Here is an 18,001-nt window from a genome sequence, read left to right as displayed (position 1 = left end):
CCCAACAACAACAACAACAACAACAAGAAGACTCTTCTATGGCCCTATCAGCCCAGGTGCTGCTCAAAATGGAGGAGGGGGCCCCTTATGGGAGCCCAGTGCTGGGCAGCAGAGGAAGGCTGGACGGAGGCAGAGGGGCAGGCCTTGTGTCTGCTCTCTGGGGCCGAAGGGCGTCCAGGGGCAGAGGCCCCAATGGCTGGGGAGGGGGAGCAGTGGGGGCTCCCTCCGCCCTCAGGGCTGCCCCGAGGCGCCTCCTCACCTGCTGCTGCTGCTGCTGCTGCTGCTGCCCAGGAAAGAGGAGCAGGGGCAGCAGCAGCAGGAGGAGGAGGAGGCCCGGGCTCCCTCCCTCCCTCCCTCCTTGGCGTGGCTCGCGGCGGCCTCTCAGTGAAGAGGCCCGGGTTCAGGAGGCCCCAATAGGCGGCGGCGGCGGCGGCGGCGGCGACGGTGACTGCGCCCCCTCCATGGCCCACGAAGACGAAGACGACGAGGAATAGGACGCTTACCCCGCCGCCGCTGCTGCTGCTGCTGCTGCATTGTGGGAAGCGGGCGCCTGAGAGTGAGACGCCTCTCTCTCTCTCTCTCTCTCTCTCTCTCTCACTCGCTCCAGCCTCCTCTGTCCTTCGCCGCCATCATCGCCGCCGCCATGGGCTCCGTCACCGACGGTGAGGCCACAGGCCCCCTTCCTCCCTTCCTTCCTCCCTTCCCCTCTAGGCCCCCGGCTCAACCAGGCCTCCTCCTCTGCCTCTGCCCTCTAGCCCTCAGTGTTGTCTGTCCCTGGAGGGGAGGCCCCCGAAAAGAGCCTTCTTCTTCTTCTTCCTTCACTGCGAGGAGGAGCCCTCCCTCCCCCCCAAGGCCCCAGGGCTCCCTCCGGGGTTCTTCGCAAGGGCCTCCTCTCCTGGTGGCCCGGGACTCTGGGGGCGGCCTTCGTAGGAGTAGCAGCAGTATTCAAACCATGTCTGTTTTAATATCAACATTGTGGGCTTTAGTTATTTCTTTCATTATTGTTATTATTATTGTTATTATAATTATGATCCTCCTTACTGCTGCTGAATGTGGCTGGAGGCCTTATTTCATAGATCACCTTTATTATTATTATTATTACTATTGGAATAATGTCTGTTTTAATTAAAGTTGTGGGTGGCTATTATTTTATTATCATCCTTCCTACTGCTACTGAATGTGGCTCAGGGCCTTATTAATCACATATATATATATACTGTATATATAGTTATGTTAATATATTATCTTCATTATTATTAATATTAGAATAATGTGTGTATTTATTAATGTTGTGAGGGAGGGTCATTATTTTATTACCATCCTTACTGCTACTGAATTTGGCTTGGATACTATTATTACTATTGTTAATTGCTATTAATTATAATATGAAGGGTAGGCACAGCACATTTATTATTGTTTATTTTATTATTTTATTATTATTATTATTTTATTATTATTATTTAATTACATTGCAATTCTTCCCCCCCCTAATAATTTGAAACTGTGCCTTACTAAAATAATGTGTGTTTTAATGAATGTGTGTGTAGGGCAATTACTTATTATTATTATTACATTGTTGCTACTATTATTATTAATAATAATAATTAAAAGGACTGACACAGCACCCATTATTAGTGTTATTAATTTTACTTTGTTGTTATTTAATTACATTGCTCTCTCCAGTTCCTAATTTGAAACTGAGCCTTCTTCCCTCAGTCAAGGAACCTTAATTTTTGGTTTTTAATAGCCCTCATGCACTGCAGAAATAATCCAGTTTGACACCATTTTAACTGCCCTGTCTCAATACTGTTGAATTCTGGGAACTGTAGTTTTCTGTTACCTCAGAGCACTCTTGACAGCGAAGGCTAAATGGCTGACAAAACTGCAGTTCCCATAATTCTGTAACACTGAGTCGTGGCAGTTAAAGTGGTTTTCAAACTGGATTATTTCCGCAGTGCAGATGTAACCTTAGTTGTGTTTACGGTTGTTCTGCATTCATGGGGCTTGTGAGGAGAGCGCAGCAGTCGCTGTTACCCTTTTGTCCCCTCCTGGGGCTCCTATGAGACCCCAGCTTTACTTTATTTCTGGCCACAGATTCAGTGCTTCTCGGTGAGAGCCCCCTGGCCCCCCTTTTATAGTTGAATTATGCAGAATGTAAAGAATAATCAATTCTGAGAGGCCAATAAACTCCCTCTCAGGTCCCATATTGTGTGTGTGTGTGTGTGTATATACATTTGGTCTTTTCCATATTCCCTTGTATCATTCTCTCAACGCACACTTTTGGATTTTTCTGTCTTCAGATAGCAGCGTTAATAGTAATACTAATGGCGGTAAACTCCTGGCATGATATTGTGCATTGCAGCAGGATCCAGGTTTCTCATTTACATTTATTATAGAGTGTACCTAAGAGGCTGGAAAATTTGGATAACAGCATGGTCTCTAAGAAGGAGAGACCAATGGCCCTTGTTGGCTGGGTCTGTGCAGTTGGGGGCGAAAACGTTTGGAGAACTGTGTGTTCCCTATCTCTGTTCTCAGACTGTTGTTTGTTTATTTAAACTTTTTATACCTGGCCCTTTACCAAAAAAAGGCTCCTGAGTGGCTTATCCAGCAGGCATAAGCTCCATTGAATTCAGTAGTGCTGTCTTCTAACTAGACTTGTGTAAGATTATGCTCCTCAGTGTGACGTATGAGATGAGTTGCTGATTATATAAATCAGATAGGGTCATTATTATTATGGTGTGCTGGTTCAAACAGGAATCACTACATAGGATTCAGGTCTGTTACATGCTTCCCACTAAGTAAGCCCATTGAAATTACAGCCTTTTAAAAATATGTATATATTAAAATATGTTTTTATTAAAACCATGCAATCATGTATAAATCAGAAATCAATACACAACATCTCAAAAACCCATTGATTATAATTGCATGAGTAAATTAAAATTCTTCATGTTGTTATCTTATGAAAATAGTGTATTAACTTTTTTTAGTGAACAGGGCCATTTAAAGTTTTTTTTCCATTAAAAATGAACAGGTTTAGTACTGAGTGACTACCTTAACTATTGACAGTGTCTGTGACCATAACCAATATATTGTTAATTTAAAAATACTGTTTCTTCTTTAGATGAAGTTATTCGCAAGCGGCTTTTGATTGATGGAGATGGTGCTGGTGATGACAGACGAATTAATTTGTTGGTGAAGAGTTTCATCAAGTGGTGCAATTCTGGATCTCAGGAAGAAGGGTATTTTTCTAGCTTATCAGCAAATGGAAACTAGGAGTATTTTATCTAACCCGAGCACTCCATAATATCTGTTAGTGTTTAAGGGGGCATGGGGTTGTTTCCAGTGACATTTAATAGTGAATTTTCAATATACAGTTTATATGTCACCGAACACAAAAGAACCTTTTCAGGAAAACATATATAATGAAGTGTAAATGACTAAAAATAATTATAATACACTAGTTACTTAATGATTTGACATTTTCAAGTACAAGTTATTCAGCACTCTATAGAACTGCAAACATTTTTGGCAGGTATTAGTAATGCGTTGTGTAGTAAGTACTGAATAATCTGAAACAGGCTAACCACGCAGAATGCCCTGAAGTACCCATAGGTAAAACAGCAAGAAATCTTATCAATTAAAACACTTTTGAAAATCTTCACGTGGAATCTTTTTAGCGCAGTATATGCATAGTTGCCACCAATTTGTGATGTTTTTTAAATCCCTGTCTCTGATTTTTTTATTATTATTATTATTATTGTGATACTATTGCTTTCCTGGCACTGATCATGCTACATTTTGTTTCCAAGGAAATTTTATTCTTCCTATAGATAGTGGATCCATTACTATGCAATTCACATGTAGAATGTTGACACAAAACTGTTCCAGTACTATAACCCAGGATATGTCATTGCATGTCACTTCATCACGATCATATTAAACTGCTTTGAAGACTTAGGGCTGGAGCAAACAGGCATGAAAAGCGGCCTGAGTTCACTCGGGCCAGAAGTGGGTCTGAACCCCACTGACCACACAGCTTGCTCCCAATGTGGGCTATGTATGGAAGGAGCGACCCTTGCTGCCAGGAGCTGGATTATCCTGGTCTCCTTTTTGCTCTGTTCTTAAGGACCGTAGCACAGTTTCAGTACAGCTTCCAGCCACTTTAGAGGCTTGTGTCATTTAAATGCCACACCTTCAATGTGACTGGAAGCCACTTCATTTTGACAATGTGTTTCATCATCATATCACTCTAGCACATGAAAACCTAGTATCATAGAGTTAGAAGAGACCACAAGGGCCTTCCAGTCCACCCATGCAGGAATACATAATCAAAGATCTCTTGACAGATGGCCATCCAGCTTCTGTTTAAAATCCTCCAGTGAAGGAGATGCCATTACACATGCTTAAGTTAAAAACAGCTGGTAAAATCCATCAAGGAAAAACAAACACACTTTAAACTTTCATTGGAAACTTTTACGTTGTTTCAGATCTTTCCTTTTTTCAAGAAAAATAACAAATGACATTGTGATTGTTGCTAATCTGTTCTAATAGTATGTAAACTGGACATGGCAATATTGACATTGAATAGGAACTTGGAAAGCTGTTCACAAAAACAAAAATATTGTTGGGTCCAGGAGGCAGTGATGGTATGAAACAAATTTCCTCAGGGACAGGAAGATGTCAGAAAAAGCATCCCTGACCTAGAATATAGCAGTCTTTCAAAATTGCTTTAGACAACCACATTAACCAAGAAAAAGATAACATATTAATGTATTAAACTCTGCTTGTAATTTATTTATTGTTGATGAATACTTCCACAGGCCCAGGCTGTCTGTATCATGAAGTAACATTTATGCCTGAGACGTCTAAGACTTGCAAATCCATTCAGTGGAAAATATAAATAACTTAGGGCTGTCAACTAATGAATTGTTTTTAGTATTTTATTTATTACTTGGTTAATGATAAATAGAATTATTCAATTTAAATAGATATGCATTTTACATGTTACATATTACATTATATTGGTTTCTCATATTTTCTTAAGGCTGATATTCTAAAAAACAGTTCAAGTTTCAAGCTCCCCATTTATGGGAGACCTAAACAGTTTAATGGATATTGTTTAAGGAACATGATTTAATCGCTTTACAGGTGAAGCTTCTTTGCTGCTCTGAATAAACAACATAACGAAGAATCCCGTATGAAGTGTAGTATATATATATATATAGAGAGAGAGAGAGAGAGAGAGACATTGGGGTTGCTGCTTTACTTGATCAGTTGCTGCTTCCAATGTACAGTGGTGCCTATTCTAATAAGGTTTTTGGAATTAAGATTACAATTGTATAAGCACTAACCTAGGAATAAGTGTAATTGATCTCAAAGGAATTTCTGTATAGATCTGAATAAAGTCATACCGTAAGGCTACAAATCTATATACATGTGTGTAGGAGGAAGTAAAGTGCACCCATGTCATACGCGGGTGTGCCTTACATGGCTTCCAGCATATGCTGGAAGCCATGCCGGAAGAAGGGGCACTGCGCCCCGGAAAGAGTAATGAGGCACACGCCGCCGCGTCGCTAAGAGCACAAGCTCCATTGGCTTTAATGGGGCTTGAGCATACATGGAATTTTCCTTACGCGGAGAGGGGGGGCGGAACGGAAAGGGACCACTGTACATATGGAATCTAAGAGGTGAAGCAGATGGGCATGATGGAGTGGCCTCTGGGAGCTCTGCCTGTGATCGTCCCGTGATTGATCGGGGAACACAGTGACCGCACGGCCCGCTGTCAGCGCGGGCTGCTACAAGGAGTGGATTTTCTCTGCTGCTTTTGCTGGCGGCTTTGGGCCACCTTAGGCAGCTTCAGAGTGGCTTCCAGCTGCTCCAGGGCCATGTGTCATCTGCACACCATGCCCCTGAAGCAGCTGGAAGCCCCTCCTTTTAGCCTGTCTGTTTCAGGCCTAAGTTAACATAATTAGGACTGAGCTGCATGTGGCGAGGATAAGTTAGAGATATTTTCCTCCCTCACCAATTTTCTAGGGCAGAACATAGAACAGCCACAGCATGCAAAACCTTTTAAACCATATTTTTATAGTTGCACTGGAGACCAAGACAGCTGCTTTACTTCTCTTAGAAAGCAGCATGCTCCATCCCTTGCTGAGAGGCTGGTTAAAGGAACCATATTCAGGAGTAACCGTGTTGTCCAGGCAGCAAAATAAAACAAAATTTTAAAAAAAAGATATTTATTGTCCTATCAAAAGGCAGAAAATACATCATACAGGCTTTCAAAGCTCCACTGACTTCTTCATCAGGCATCAGAACTTCAGAAAAGAAGAGTGGTGGTGTTAGAACAGTGTTGCCAATCACCATTGAAGGGATTCCCCTGATTGGCTCCCCAGAATTGGGCGGGACTTCCAGGGCAGGGTTGCTGCAAGGCACTATGGGAAGTCAGAAGGGAGTGGGGACTTCTGGGATGGGAGCTATGGGAGGGGCAAGGTATTTATGGCCATTTGGGGGGGGAGGGAGGGCTGATTCCCTGGAAATTCACCCCAAAACTTTTTACCTGGAAAATAAGCAGAAAGGCTTTTTATTACATGGAAGCCGGGGAATTCCTCGGAAATTGGCAACACTGTGTTAAAGTCACATGCCTACATTTTGTATCAGATGTTGTTTCTGTTGTAGTTTAGCTGTTCTGGAAGAATCTCATTGCAGGCAGAGGCCACTCCCTTTCTTGGCCATGTAGAGACCAGGAACAAAGGGCAATTAAAGACAGGTAATAAAATTTCAACTCCATCAGCAACAGAAAAGTAACTTTCCTTGAAATCCAGGATGCACCTGTACAAAGCTAACTACCCCTTTCTTAGGCAGAGAACATTGAGTTTTTCAGGAAGGCCCTGTACTGTTGCATCTGGAAAAACCCTTAAGTGTTGCATATGTAAAATGTGCCATATGTACACCAAATCAAAGAATTTTACCTTTGTTGAAGGTAAAAACCTCAAACAACTTACTGTAAGTCCCAAAATGCTTTCATTTGGACTATAATTTTATTTGGACTATACTTCATTTGCCCTCCAAGACAAGTGAACTACAACAGAAACAGCATCTGATACAAAGTGCAGGCCTATAACTTTTAACATCTTCACTTTTAATCACCTGTATAAGTTTTTAATATATTTTGCCTCATGAAGAAGTTGGTGAAAGCTGAAAAGCTTGTGTGATGTATTTTCTGCATTTTGGATTTGGGATTTTGTTGGGTTTAAGGAAGACTCTCTCTTCCTTTTGCATTTATTTTCTCTCTGAAATTAATTCACACCACTTAACCTAGATATTTGCAAAACAAAAAGTAGATTGCTATAGTTAGAGATTGGTATTACTGCCTTTTAAAAAAAAGACTATTATTTCATAAAACTAATAATAAAATACAGAAAGCACTAGTTAAGAGCAAGTACCTTTGAAAGTGAATGCTGTACACAAATAATTTTCATTTATATTAATTGGCACTAAGGTTCAGTTAAGGGTAGAGCCTCTAGGAATCAAATGTATTTCATATGATACAAGTTTTTTGAAATGCATTAATACAATAATTCCTTTCTCTGCTCTTATAGTTACACTCAATACCAACGCATGCTGAGCACTCTGTCACAATGTGAATTTTCAATGGGGAAAACTTTACTTGTTTATGATATGAACATGAGAGAAATGGAGAACTATGAAAAAATCTACAAAGATATAGGTAATCAATTAATTTCCTATTGAATATTGGTTCCATATGTAAACAGTTTTAGAAAAAGAAAAAATAGGTCAGAGATTTTCATAGTAGCATTAACTATCTTTTTAACTAGCATATATACTTGACTATAAGTCAACCTAATGTATAAGTCAAGGGCAAGTTTTGGGGCCAAAATTATGAATTTTGATATGACTCATGGATAAGTCAAGAGTAAAATTTAGGGGCATGTAACAAAGGCTGTAAAGGATGAAGCAAAGGAAAATGATGCCAAAGAACTTAGAAAATTCCAGCAAGGCATAACTGTGCTCACCTTAAAGGCTGGCCGGATGAGAGTAGAGGGGGATCAGTGCATCCAGGACAGATTACGCTCTTGCCTTTCACCAGGGTATGGTTCCTTTTGTTTTAACAATACTTAAAGTACAGTACTCATATTGACCCACGGATAAGTCGCTTCAGGTTTTTGGGCTCAGTTTTTTTTACCTAAATTTAGACGTATACATGAGTATATACAGTAGATACTGTATATACTTACTGCAGCGCTTTAAAGTAGATAATCTTGATGGTGTTTTAAATTGACACCTGAAGCTGCAAACCTAATCCAGAAACAACTTCTTGCTTTATTTAGGAGTTCTTCCCTGATGAAATTCAGTCCAGGCAAATCTGAGGCCTGCCCATAATTATCCATATATTGGTAATCTTCTATGGAACTGTCCAGTGTGTTGTATGCAAAAGTGGCTTGGAAAATAGTGTCCAAAACACACTACAGAAATAATCCAGTTTGAGTTTTAACTGCCCTGGCTCTACGCTAGGGAATCCTGGGTATTGTAGTTTATTTTGGCATCAGCTAAATGTATCACAAAACTATAGTTCCCAGAATTCCCTAGCATTGAGCCAGGGCAGTTAAAGCGGTCTCCCTGGATTATTTCTGCAGTGTGTTTATGTTTCAGTTTAGAATACAACAGGTGAGATCACTAATTGGAACTGGGCAGAGTGTGCATGTCTTGCCAGTGCTTTGCCAATTTCATTGGTTCCTAGTCCAGTTCAAAGTCCTGGTTTTGACCTTTAAAGTCCTTCATGGTTTGGTACAAGGCTCATGTTCCCTCATGTGCATGGTTGGACTACAAGGTCTTTTGATGTCCTTTACAAGGAAAGGTGTAGTAGAGGAAGGTTCTTGTCAATGGTGGCACCCTGTCTACAGAATGCCCTTCCTCGGGAGGCTCATCTGGCATCTACATTGATGTCATTTTGGCACAATTGATAAAAGTTTTTCATTTCTCCAGAACTTTTAATCTGTTCCATTTCTAATTTGTTTCATTATTTTATACTTCTTTAATATGTTCACTGTTGATCTGTTTTATTGTAGGCATTATTTATTATTGTTATTGTTGTAAGCTACCAAAGAACAAGATTGTAGGGTAGTGTATAAGTATTTAAAATAACATAATCCTAGATCCTCATGCAGGACTTTGTCCAGTAAACATGGCATATTTTATTGAACTTAGTATAAATGTATATTTTCTTTGTCTGGCATTTTTACAGAAATAATAATTTCAGATTCTGAGCACTCTTGACAGTAATTACAGTATTAGAATACACAATATATCATCATTTATAGACTTACAATTATTGGCAATGAAATGTGTAAACCAGGTGTTTGATATAATATTACCACTTTTGATACAAGTTCTTGCCATGTAATAAATAGGGATTTTGATATTTATAGATTACTGTCAAATCACTTTTAATTGTATTTCTTTTGAAAGAAAATAGCATAGCTGCAGCACACGAAAAAATCGCTGAATGCAAAAAGCAGATTCTTCAGGCAAAAAGAATACGGAAGAATCGCCAGGGTAAGTTAGCAATTGTTCTAGGAGGAGGTATACAACAACATCTGGTGCTTATGGTGAGGCTTCTAAATTGTCGTGATTATTTTAATTTTTTAAATGAAAAACCTGGTTGTTAAATAGTGAGCAAAGCTGAATATGACAAAGCAAACCATAGAGTGCTTGTTCTTTTGATGTGGCGGTAGAGATGGAAAATAACATCTTCCAGGGTTGGATCAGGCTACTCAGGATTGTGTGTAAAGTATAGAACAAATTTCAGTGTACTTTCCTCTAGGGCTGATGAACATATAGGTGGTTCTGGTCATGCCAATCAAACATAGCTTGCAAATTGCTGTCTGGTACAGTGAAAGGTGTGAACTTCTCATAAGAAGGATATCTGTGTTGAAAAGGGAGAATGAGGTAAAAAGGTATTACATGTGGAAATACTAGGAAGTAGGTGGTTATTCTGAGTTATAAAGGAGAAGATATTGATATGCAAGGTAGTTGAACCATTGCTTAAGTATTTGTCACCCTAATTATGTTACTTTAATAACACTTCTAAGTGTAGGCATGTGATTATAATTGCTAATTGTTTCAAAACTTGGGGATTGGGCAAGCTATACATGCAAAATTAAATGAAACAATAGTTCACCTTGTGACACTGGGAATAACCTGGGTGTGATTCTTATAATCACTTTATCTTTTTCAGAATATGATGCTTTGGCTAAAGTGATACAGCACCATCCAGATAGGCATGAAACCCTGAAGTAAGTATGAGCTCAACAACTGATATAAAATAATATGATAATTTACCACAGATGGAGTCATATTTTTATAATTCAAGAAGTATATGCTAAGAATTGTTGATATACAAACAATAGATCAGAATGATTTGGAAGTACATCATAGAAATTAGTACAAAAATATGATGCAGTTGTATTTATATGATTCTAGAAGTACAGTATAAGCTAAGAATCACTGATATATAAACAATGAATCAGAATAATTTGGAAATACATTATAGAAATTAGTACAAATAAGTAAGAATGCTTGTGTGTACTAAAGAAGGTTTAATAAATAACAACAACAATAATGATAGAAGATAATAATCACATGACAATAATCACTTTCATTTGCGATTGTGCAGACACAGACAGCACAGCTGCAGCCGCACTGCAGAAATAACCCACTTTGACACCACTGTGACTGCCATTGCTGAATGCTGTGGGATTCTGGGATTTATAGTTTGTTGTGGCAGCACAGCTCTCTGACACAGAAAGCTAAATATCTTAGAATTACAAATCACAGAATTCCATGGCATTGGGCCATGACAGTTAAAGTGTGTCAAACTGGATTATTTCTGCAGTGTGGATGCAGCCTACATTTAGTTGCCTCTGGTTATCCTATTTCCTCATCTGTCCTATCAAATATGAAGGATTGGGCCATACTTTCCAGGCTGAGATGATGCTTCTAGAATTGCCCCCTGCTTGTTGAATTCAAGAATTCTGCAAAAACAGTATTCCAGGCACACTAATTTTAGACAGACTCTGTTTTAATGCTGGGTTCTCTGAAAGCTTTCAGTCAACATGTTGTCAGTTTATTAACTGAATGCTTGCTGTGGTAAGCTAGGTCTCTCTTTTCCACCAAGAATCACTCCTGGACTATGCTGTTATCGACCAGAGTATAGATACTCAGTTTGAAAGTAGCAAAGACAGTTCTTAACCAAAGTATTTATTTCCTTTTCAAAGCTTTGGTATATAAAGTCAATTGCAAAAAGAGATATAAAGTTATTAATAGCACTATCAAGCATAGGTATTCATACCAGTACATGGATATCATGCAAAAAAAGTTATGTTTTTATGCAAGCTCTGGCAAAATATTAGCAAATCAAGGTTATATCACTCAAGCTTTACACCAACCAGATCTGCACCTTAGGCTAGTACTATTTTCTGGCAAGGAAAGACTGTGCCTCTGTGTTCTGGTTTGGTTTTAGACAAGATTACCACTATACATATGAATAGCTTTGCAGAATGCAAAGCCACATGTCCCCAGCTTTTGATAATCACCAAAGTCCACTTTTCAGTACCTAGTAATAATAATAAATGTGTGAGATATGTTCCATTTCCTTATAAATCAGGTCATAAATGTGTGTAGGCATGATTAATATGTGCATCCAGCAGGTCAGATTAATTGTCCTGGTGTTCTTTGTCTGAACCATGTAGACATCTGTTGTCCATTGTATGCCCTTATATATATGAGCATGTAGAGAGATCTTGTAACACTTTTGAGACTAGCTGAAAGAAAGAAGTTGGCAGTATGAGCTTTGGTAGACTTTGGAAATGCATCTGAGGTCTACAAAAGCTCATGCTGCCAACTTCTTTCTTTCAGTTAGTCCCAAAGGTCCTACATGATCTCTCTGCATACTGATTTTACAGACTAACACAGCTATATCTTTGACTTCTACAGATTAGTTTGCTTAGGAATTGCAGTACCAGCTGTGGACTGCTGCCCTATTCCTCTTCCCCTTTATGTTTAAGCTTGAGCTTGGTAGATAGAAAGCATAGTTTCAGGGTACATTCTTTTTGTGGCTTTGAGTTCTTCCAAAAAAATTGAGTAGTTCTCATCTGGGCAATATATGCCAGACAGCCATGGGATTTGCAATTTTCGTTGCCTTCTGGTAATGTGAGGCACAAGGGTTCCTAGTAATGCTGCTGTACATTGCTATGGTCTAAGGAAACCTGCAGTCATAGCTACTCTTGTTACTGCCTCTGACATGAAGGAAAAGCTAGGGGGCAGAAGTATTAAGGGCTGCAGCCTGGATCTGAACCAGATTATAATGTGCGGAGCCCCATTTTGGGAGGTGTTTATAATAAGGCTCAGTTATAGTAAGTTTAGACAATCAGAACAGGGGGAGTCTATACTCCAGATTCTCCTGGGTTTTAATTGTTGTCCCTTCTGTTGTAGCTTGGTTTTTCAAGTCACGTGAGATTATCACATGGGAGACAAGCATCCTTCTCCCATCATTTAATCATGTGATTGAGGGGAAGATTATCACACCCCTGTATGCTTAACCCGTTCTTCTCCCATCCACAAACAGTAATGGACCTATCATTTGGTATTAACGGGAAAAATGGAATAAGCACACGGCGGTATGATAATCTTCCCCCGATTATGCAATTAACATGATTTAACGATGGGAGAAGGATGCTTGCTGTGTAATAATCTCCATAGTAAAGCTTTTCTTCTACCACAATAAGATATAGTAGCTGAAAATTGAAAAACCGCTCCACAGTATTAGTAAATTAGTTTGTTCATTTTCTCGTGATCATTTGCATACCTATCTGCAGTAAATTCTGTGAGTGTATCCAGAGTCCCATATAATCAGGTGTTGTTGGATGAGTTTAAGTCATTGAAGATGAGCCCAGGGCATATACAAGTGTCGGACCTTCCACCTTTATGTTTAGCTCAGTTCTGGTTGATAACATGTAGCATGAAATGTTTACACACTTGTGTGTCTTGGAGCACTTTATTTCTTTTCTTTGGCCTGTTACAGACAGCCAAAATAAAGCTGCTTTGAGTCACAGTGGAGGTATGGTGTTTCAATGATGCATGCGTCCTAAGAGTCCAGAAGCCACACCAAAGCCACACTCCAGTCCTTAGGGCTGGAGCATGGCTTTGGTGCAACTTCTGGACTCTTAAGACGCATGCATCATTGAAACTCCATACCTCCACTGTGACTCGAAGCAGCTTTATTTTGGCTGTCTGTAACAGGCCTTTGTTTTTCCTGAGAGGGTGTGGTCCTGGCCATTTTAAACAAAGAGATCATGAGGCCACTCCTAAGTCCACTCCTAAAGACTCCTGTTACTGTGAGGATTGTTTGGACTTCAGGCTGGTCACAATGTTTTCATCTTGAGCAGGGTGCTTAGGAAAATGGTTCAAGAACAACTCCAGATATCCTTAGACGATTATTATGATTTAGATTCACATGAGTCTGGCTTTTAGATGTTGATTTGATACAGAAACAGCCTTTCTCAAAGAGGAATAAGGGAGTGCAATCTGGGATGCTTCTACACAGTAGAAATAAAGCAGTTTGACATCACTTGTAAGTGTGGCAGCTCCTTCCTATTGAATACTGGGATTTGTAGTTTTACAAGATCTTTAGCCTCCTCTGCCAAAGAGAGCTTGTGCCTCACAAAACTACAACTGCCAGTATTCTGTTAGGATGGAGACATGGCAGTTAAAGTAGTGCCAAACTGCATTATTTCTGCTGTGCAAATCCATCCCTTGTTAATTTTTCTGAGCTCAGCAGCTTTTGATACCACCTATAACTTTCTGGACTGGCTATTCAGACTAATTCCATTATGACTAGAATGGGTGCTTGCAGAAGGTGATGCTTTGGGACAATTGTTCCAGTCCAGTCCAGTCGCAGTTCTACTGTAATGCCTTTTTGTTTAGCAGATTTTTAGCCTGTATTTCAGTTTTTCCTACTCTCCCAAGGCAGTTTATAAGGTTTGTTTGTGTAAGTATTTATACCCTATTCTGTATTCAGACATCTCAGAATTGTATACAATAAAATCAGTTTTAAAAAAAAATATTAAAACAGTCAAAGATAATTTGCAGTTTAAAAGCATAGTAAACTATAACAACTGAGAACATATTAAAGCAGTTAAAAGCATGTGTTTGCACAAACTGAATAAGGTCATTATGCAATAAAGGCTTTCAAAGACACCATCAACATCAAATAAAAGTTGTTCTAAAATTTGAGAGTATAAAATTAGTAGACAAAGAACATCATTAAAATTAACAGCAGCAGATAAAACCATAAATTCTAAAATGTGTTTGCTGTCTCCTGCTTGTAACCAAAAGGTTTTTACTCTGGGGCTGACTTAAGCTGCATCCACACTGCAGAAATAATCCAGTTTGACACTGCTTTAACTGCCATGGTATAATGCTATTGAATTCTGGGATTTGTAGTTTTCTAGGGTTTGTAGTTTTGTGAGACATTTAGCCTTCTCTGTCAGAGCGCTCTGGTGCCACAATAAATTACTATTCCCAGAATACCATAGCATTGAGCCATGGCAGTTAAAGTGATGTCAAACTGGATTATTTCTGCATTTCATGTGCAGCCTAGTTCTTGAGTTTCTATAAAGTGACCTTCATTTTATTATAATTTTATATTTATATAGAATTGTATGTTTTATATCATAAGCTGCCTTGATAAGACTGCAGTCTTGAAAGTTGGCTAAGAGGAAATGCACACGACCAAAAAATTACCCATCTGTGGACTGGAACATGAAATTGCCCAATTGTTGACTAGCACTGTAGAGTGGAACATTCAACAAAGGAGTCATGCATATTTCCTGAAGGATGTTATTGCAAAGATTTAGGGCTGTTATAGAAGAAGACATATCCCTGGTATTCATAGATTAATCAGAGACCAGAGACAGTGTCCCATGTGACTCGCAAATCTCATGCAGACTCATATGGGTCCTGCAGATAACCTAGTCCCAAAATGGCTAAGACTAAAGGATAATACCAGTATCTTAAATGAGGCCTGGAAATTAGTAGACAGTCAGTGCAATTGTGAAAAATAGGGATAATATGGATCTGAATGGTTAGCTCCTAAAAGCATTCTCACTGTTGTGTTTTGTACCAGCTGAAGTTTCCAAGTTGTCTTCAGAGGCAGAATTAAAATACTGGTGTTCATTAACAATATATTATTACTGTTACTGTTTTCAGGCAGTTAGAGGCTCTAGGAAAAGAGCTACAACATCTTTCACATATCAAAGAAAATGTTGAAGACAAAGTAAGTTTTTTTTTATCCTCCTATTTTTTATAATGGAATGATGTGTACATTGTTATATAATTACTCATTGATACAGAACAACAGAAAGTTTTGAAGGAAGATTTCATATACTTCAGCATTTTTATTTTATTTTTGTTTCAGCTGGAGCTGAGACGAAAACAGTTTCATGTTCTTCTGAGCACCATCCATGAACTTCAGCAAACATTGGAAAGTACGTTTTTCTCTTCTACCTTGATTTCTTTTTCTGTGGGTTCTGGGTTGATTCAGAACTAATATTCCTTATCCTCAAAACCATGAGTTTGAAGATTCAGAATGCTACATGGATTTATATGCTTTCCTCTCACACTCAGTCACACTCGGTGATTAGTCTTGGAACATCTTTGTAGTTTGTCTAGTTGTAATGACAAAATGTGCTGTGCCAAATTAAGAAAGTGAGGACAGTGATCATCCAAGACTGTAGAATGTTCCTACTACTCCAAACCACAGTCAGGGTTTCCAGAATTTCTGTCTGAACTGGCCCATAAACTTAGTTAATTCCATGGCACTTTATTTGTGAAAAGGTTGTAGGATATACCTTACATGTATTAAATTTATGATACTTTTTTTTTGCTTTTATTCATTGAAAATATTTTAGTTGTAACAATATCTATGGGCCCCATCAAATATTGTGTGACGATATTTCCACTTGTTTACCAGAACTTTTTCACAATCTTCTCCTTCTTGAGGCCACTTGTATGTTTTCCAAATTTCCTCTGGAGGGTCAGGTTGAGGGTACAGAATAGAGTCTATCCTACTAAGGTCTGCCATTCCATCCATCAGGTGGACACAATTGAATTTTGACCCATTTTATTTTTTGTAACTATAGATACTAAATATTTATTTATTTTTAACAAGCAAAGCATTTCTGCCTAGCTGCCTGAGACCCATTGCATGCTAGACATGTATGGAGAACTTTTTGTACTGGTGAGCTGTGTAATGATGGAAATTGTTACTGAATAAACTATATGCTAATATTAATTTAGGCACATACATTGTCATGGTTTTTATTTAATTAAATGTGTTGTATTTAAAACCACACAACAGAGTGAAGTATGGTAAATTATAGTTTTCAGTCAGTTGACTGGTAAAGTATTGTCAATAGCCAACTAATTGTCAATAGATAACAGATAACTGTTATCTGTACTTAAGAATTCATTTTAACATGAATATTTTATAATAATAAACATAATATCTATTTCAGATGATGAGAAACTTTCAGAAGCAGAAGAATCTTCAGATACTCCAATGGAAGCGGAAAATAAACAATAATGGCCCAGAACTCAGCTCAAAAGTCAGCTTTCTTTTTTTCCTGAAACTGATGTCAAATTAGAGGTCTGGTTTTTTTAAAAAAACTTTTTTTAAATAATACTTTTTGTTCTGAAAACAACATCATGTTTCCATTGGAGAAAATTTGTTTTAATGTTTGAAATAAAATACTAAGTTACCTCTTTTTATACTGTAATTAGAATTGCAGAATAAAGTAGTTCAGCCTTTGCTTTGTGCGGAAATTTGTTGGTGTTCTTGAACTGGATTACCCAGTAAAAAGCCACATTCCAGTGTCATTTGGAGTGCTACTAATAAATAAGATCACCCTCCTTTTTTGAGCTCCGGTTATTCAAAATGTGAAGTAGCATAACCTCAGTTGGCAAGATGTTTAAATATAGAAATCTTTATGATGTTTATAATAGAAAGGCAATATCCTTATTACCATTTCAAACAACAAAATTTACAAAGGAAACACATATTTTTCAATTTATGCTTCTTTGTTGTCCTCAAGGAGACTTTTTGAAACTGCTTAGAGGACTGGAGAATCTTGTTTCCCAAAGACTCACACTGTTGCAGTTCTGCACCTCTCAAAGCCAACAGTTGTACAGATTTTTCACTGATGTTATCCAACAGGTTATCCACCTAGTAGGAAACATATGAAAATGGGAAGTGTAACAATATTTGAAGTGATAAAATGATAAAAGATTTTATTCAGTGAACAGGGTTGTTCTGAGTGGTGGTGCTTTTAAGCATGGTAAAAAGTAAAAGCAGTTTATAACAGATACAATAAGATGTGTGTTCATCATGACAGTAACATCAAGTAGTAATTAAATATATGAGTTGGATTTCTCCATTCAGATTTCACATCCATGAATTCACTGAAAGCACGCTTATGTAAACCACCACCTGTCATCTTGAACCCCTCTGTATGATAGTATCAGTAATACTGGCCTTCCTTATTGTATTGCTTTAGAGACTGTGATTATCTATGTTTGCAGTACTTTATGCAGAAAAGATAAGGTGCTCTCTCTCTCTCTCTCTCTCTCTCTCTCTCTCTCTCTCTATATATATATATATATATATATGTGTGTAGTTTAAGAACAGAGGTGCGGTAGCTTAGTGGTTAAGGTGCCAGTTCAGAAGATCGGAAGGTTGGCAGTTCAAGGCCTGAGTGTCGCATGATAGGGTGAGCTCCTGTCACTAGTCCCAGCTTCTGTCAACCTAGCAGTTCAAAAGCATGCAACTGCAAGTAGATAAATAGGTACCACTTCAGTGGGAAGGTAACAGCGTTCGGTGCAGTCATGCTGGCCACATGACCACCAGAGCAGTCCTCGGACGATG

General features: G+C 38.6%; 1 protein-coding gene across 1 annotated transcript; it reads left to right on the top strand.

The window, feature by feature from the left end:
• Positions 1-369: 369 nt before the first annotated feature.
• Positions 370-16,902, top strand: LOC149321289 (THO complex subunit 7 homolog). Its single transcript, XM_089518976.1, has 8 exons — positions 370-662; positions 3,125-3,242; positions 7,602-7,729; positions 9,490-9,576; positions 10,259-10,316; positions 15,289-15,355; positions 15,497-15,566; positions 16,596-16,902. Exons 1-8 carry the CDS (start codon positions 644-646, stop codon positions 16,661-16,663), a joined length of 615 nt encoding a protein of 204 aa, XP_089375102.1. The 5' UTR covers positions 370-643; the 3' UTR covers positions 16,664-16,902.
• Positions 16,903-18,001: the final 1,099 nt, after the last annotated feature.

Source organism: Sceloporus occidentalis, unplaced genomic scaffold (genome assembly GCF_023333645.1).
Source record: "Sceloporus occidentalis isolate IW3139 unplaced genomic scaffold, rSceOcc1.0.p SCAF_1, whole genome shotgun sequence".
NCBI classification, from domain to species: Eukaryota; Metazoa; Chordata; class Lepidosauria; order Squamata; family Phrynosomatidae; genus Sceloporus; species Sceloporus occidentalis.
Note: the sequence above shows the minus strand (reverse complement) of the source record. Positions and strands in the feature narration are given on the sequence as shown.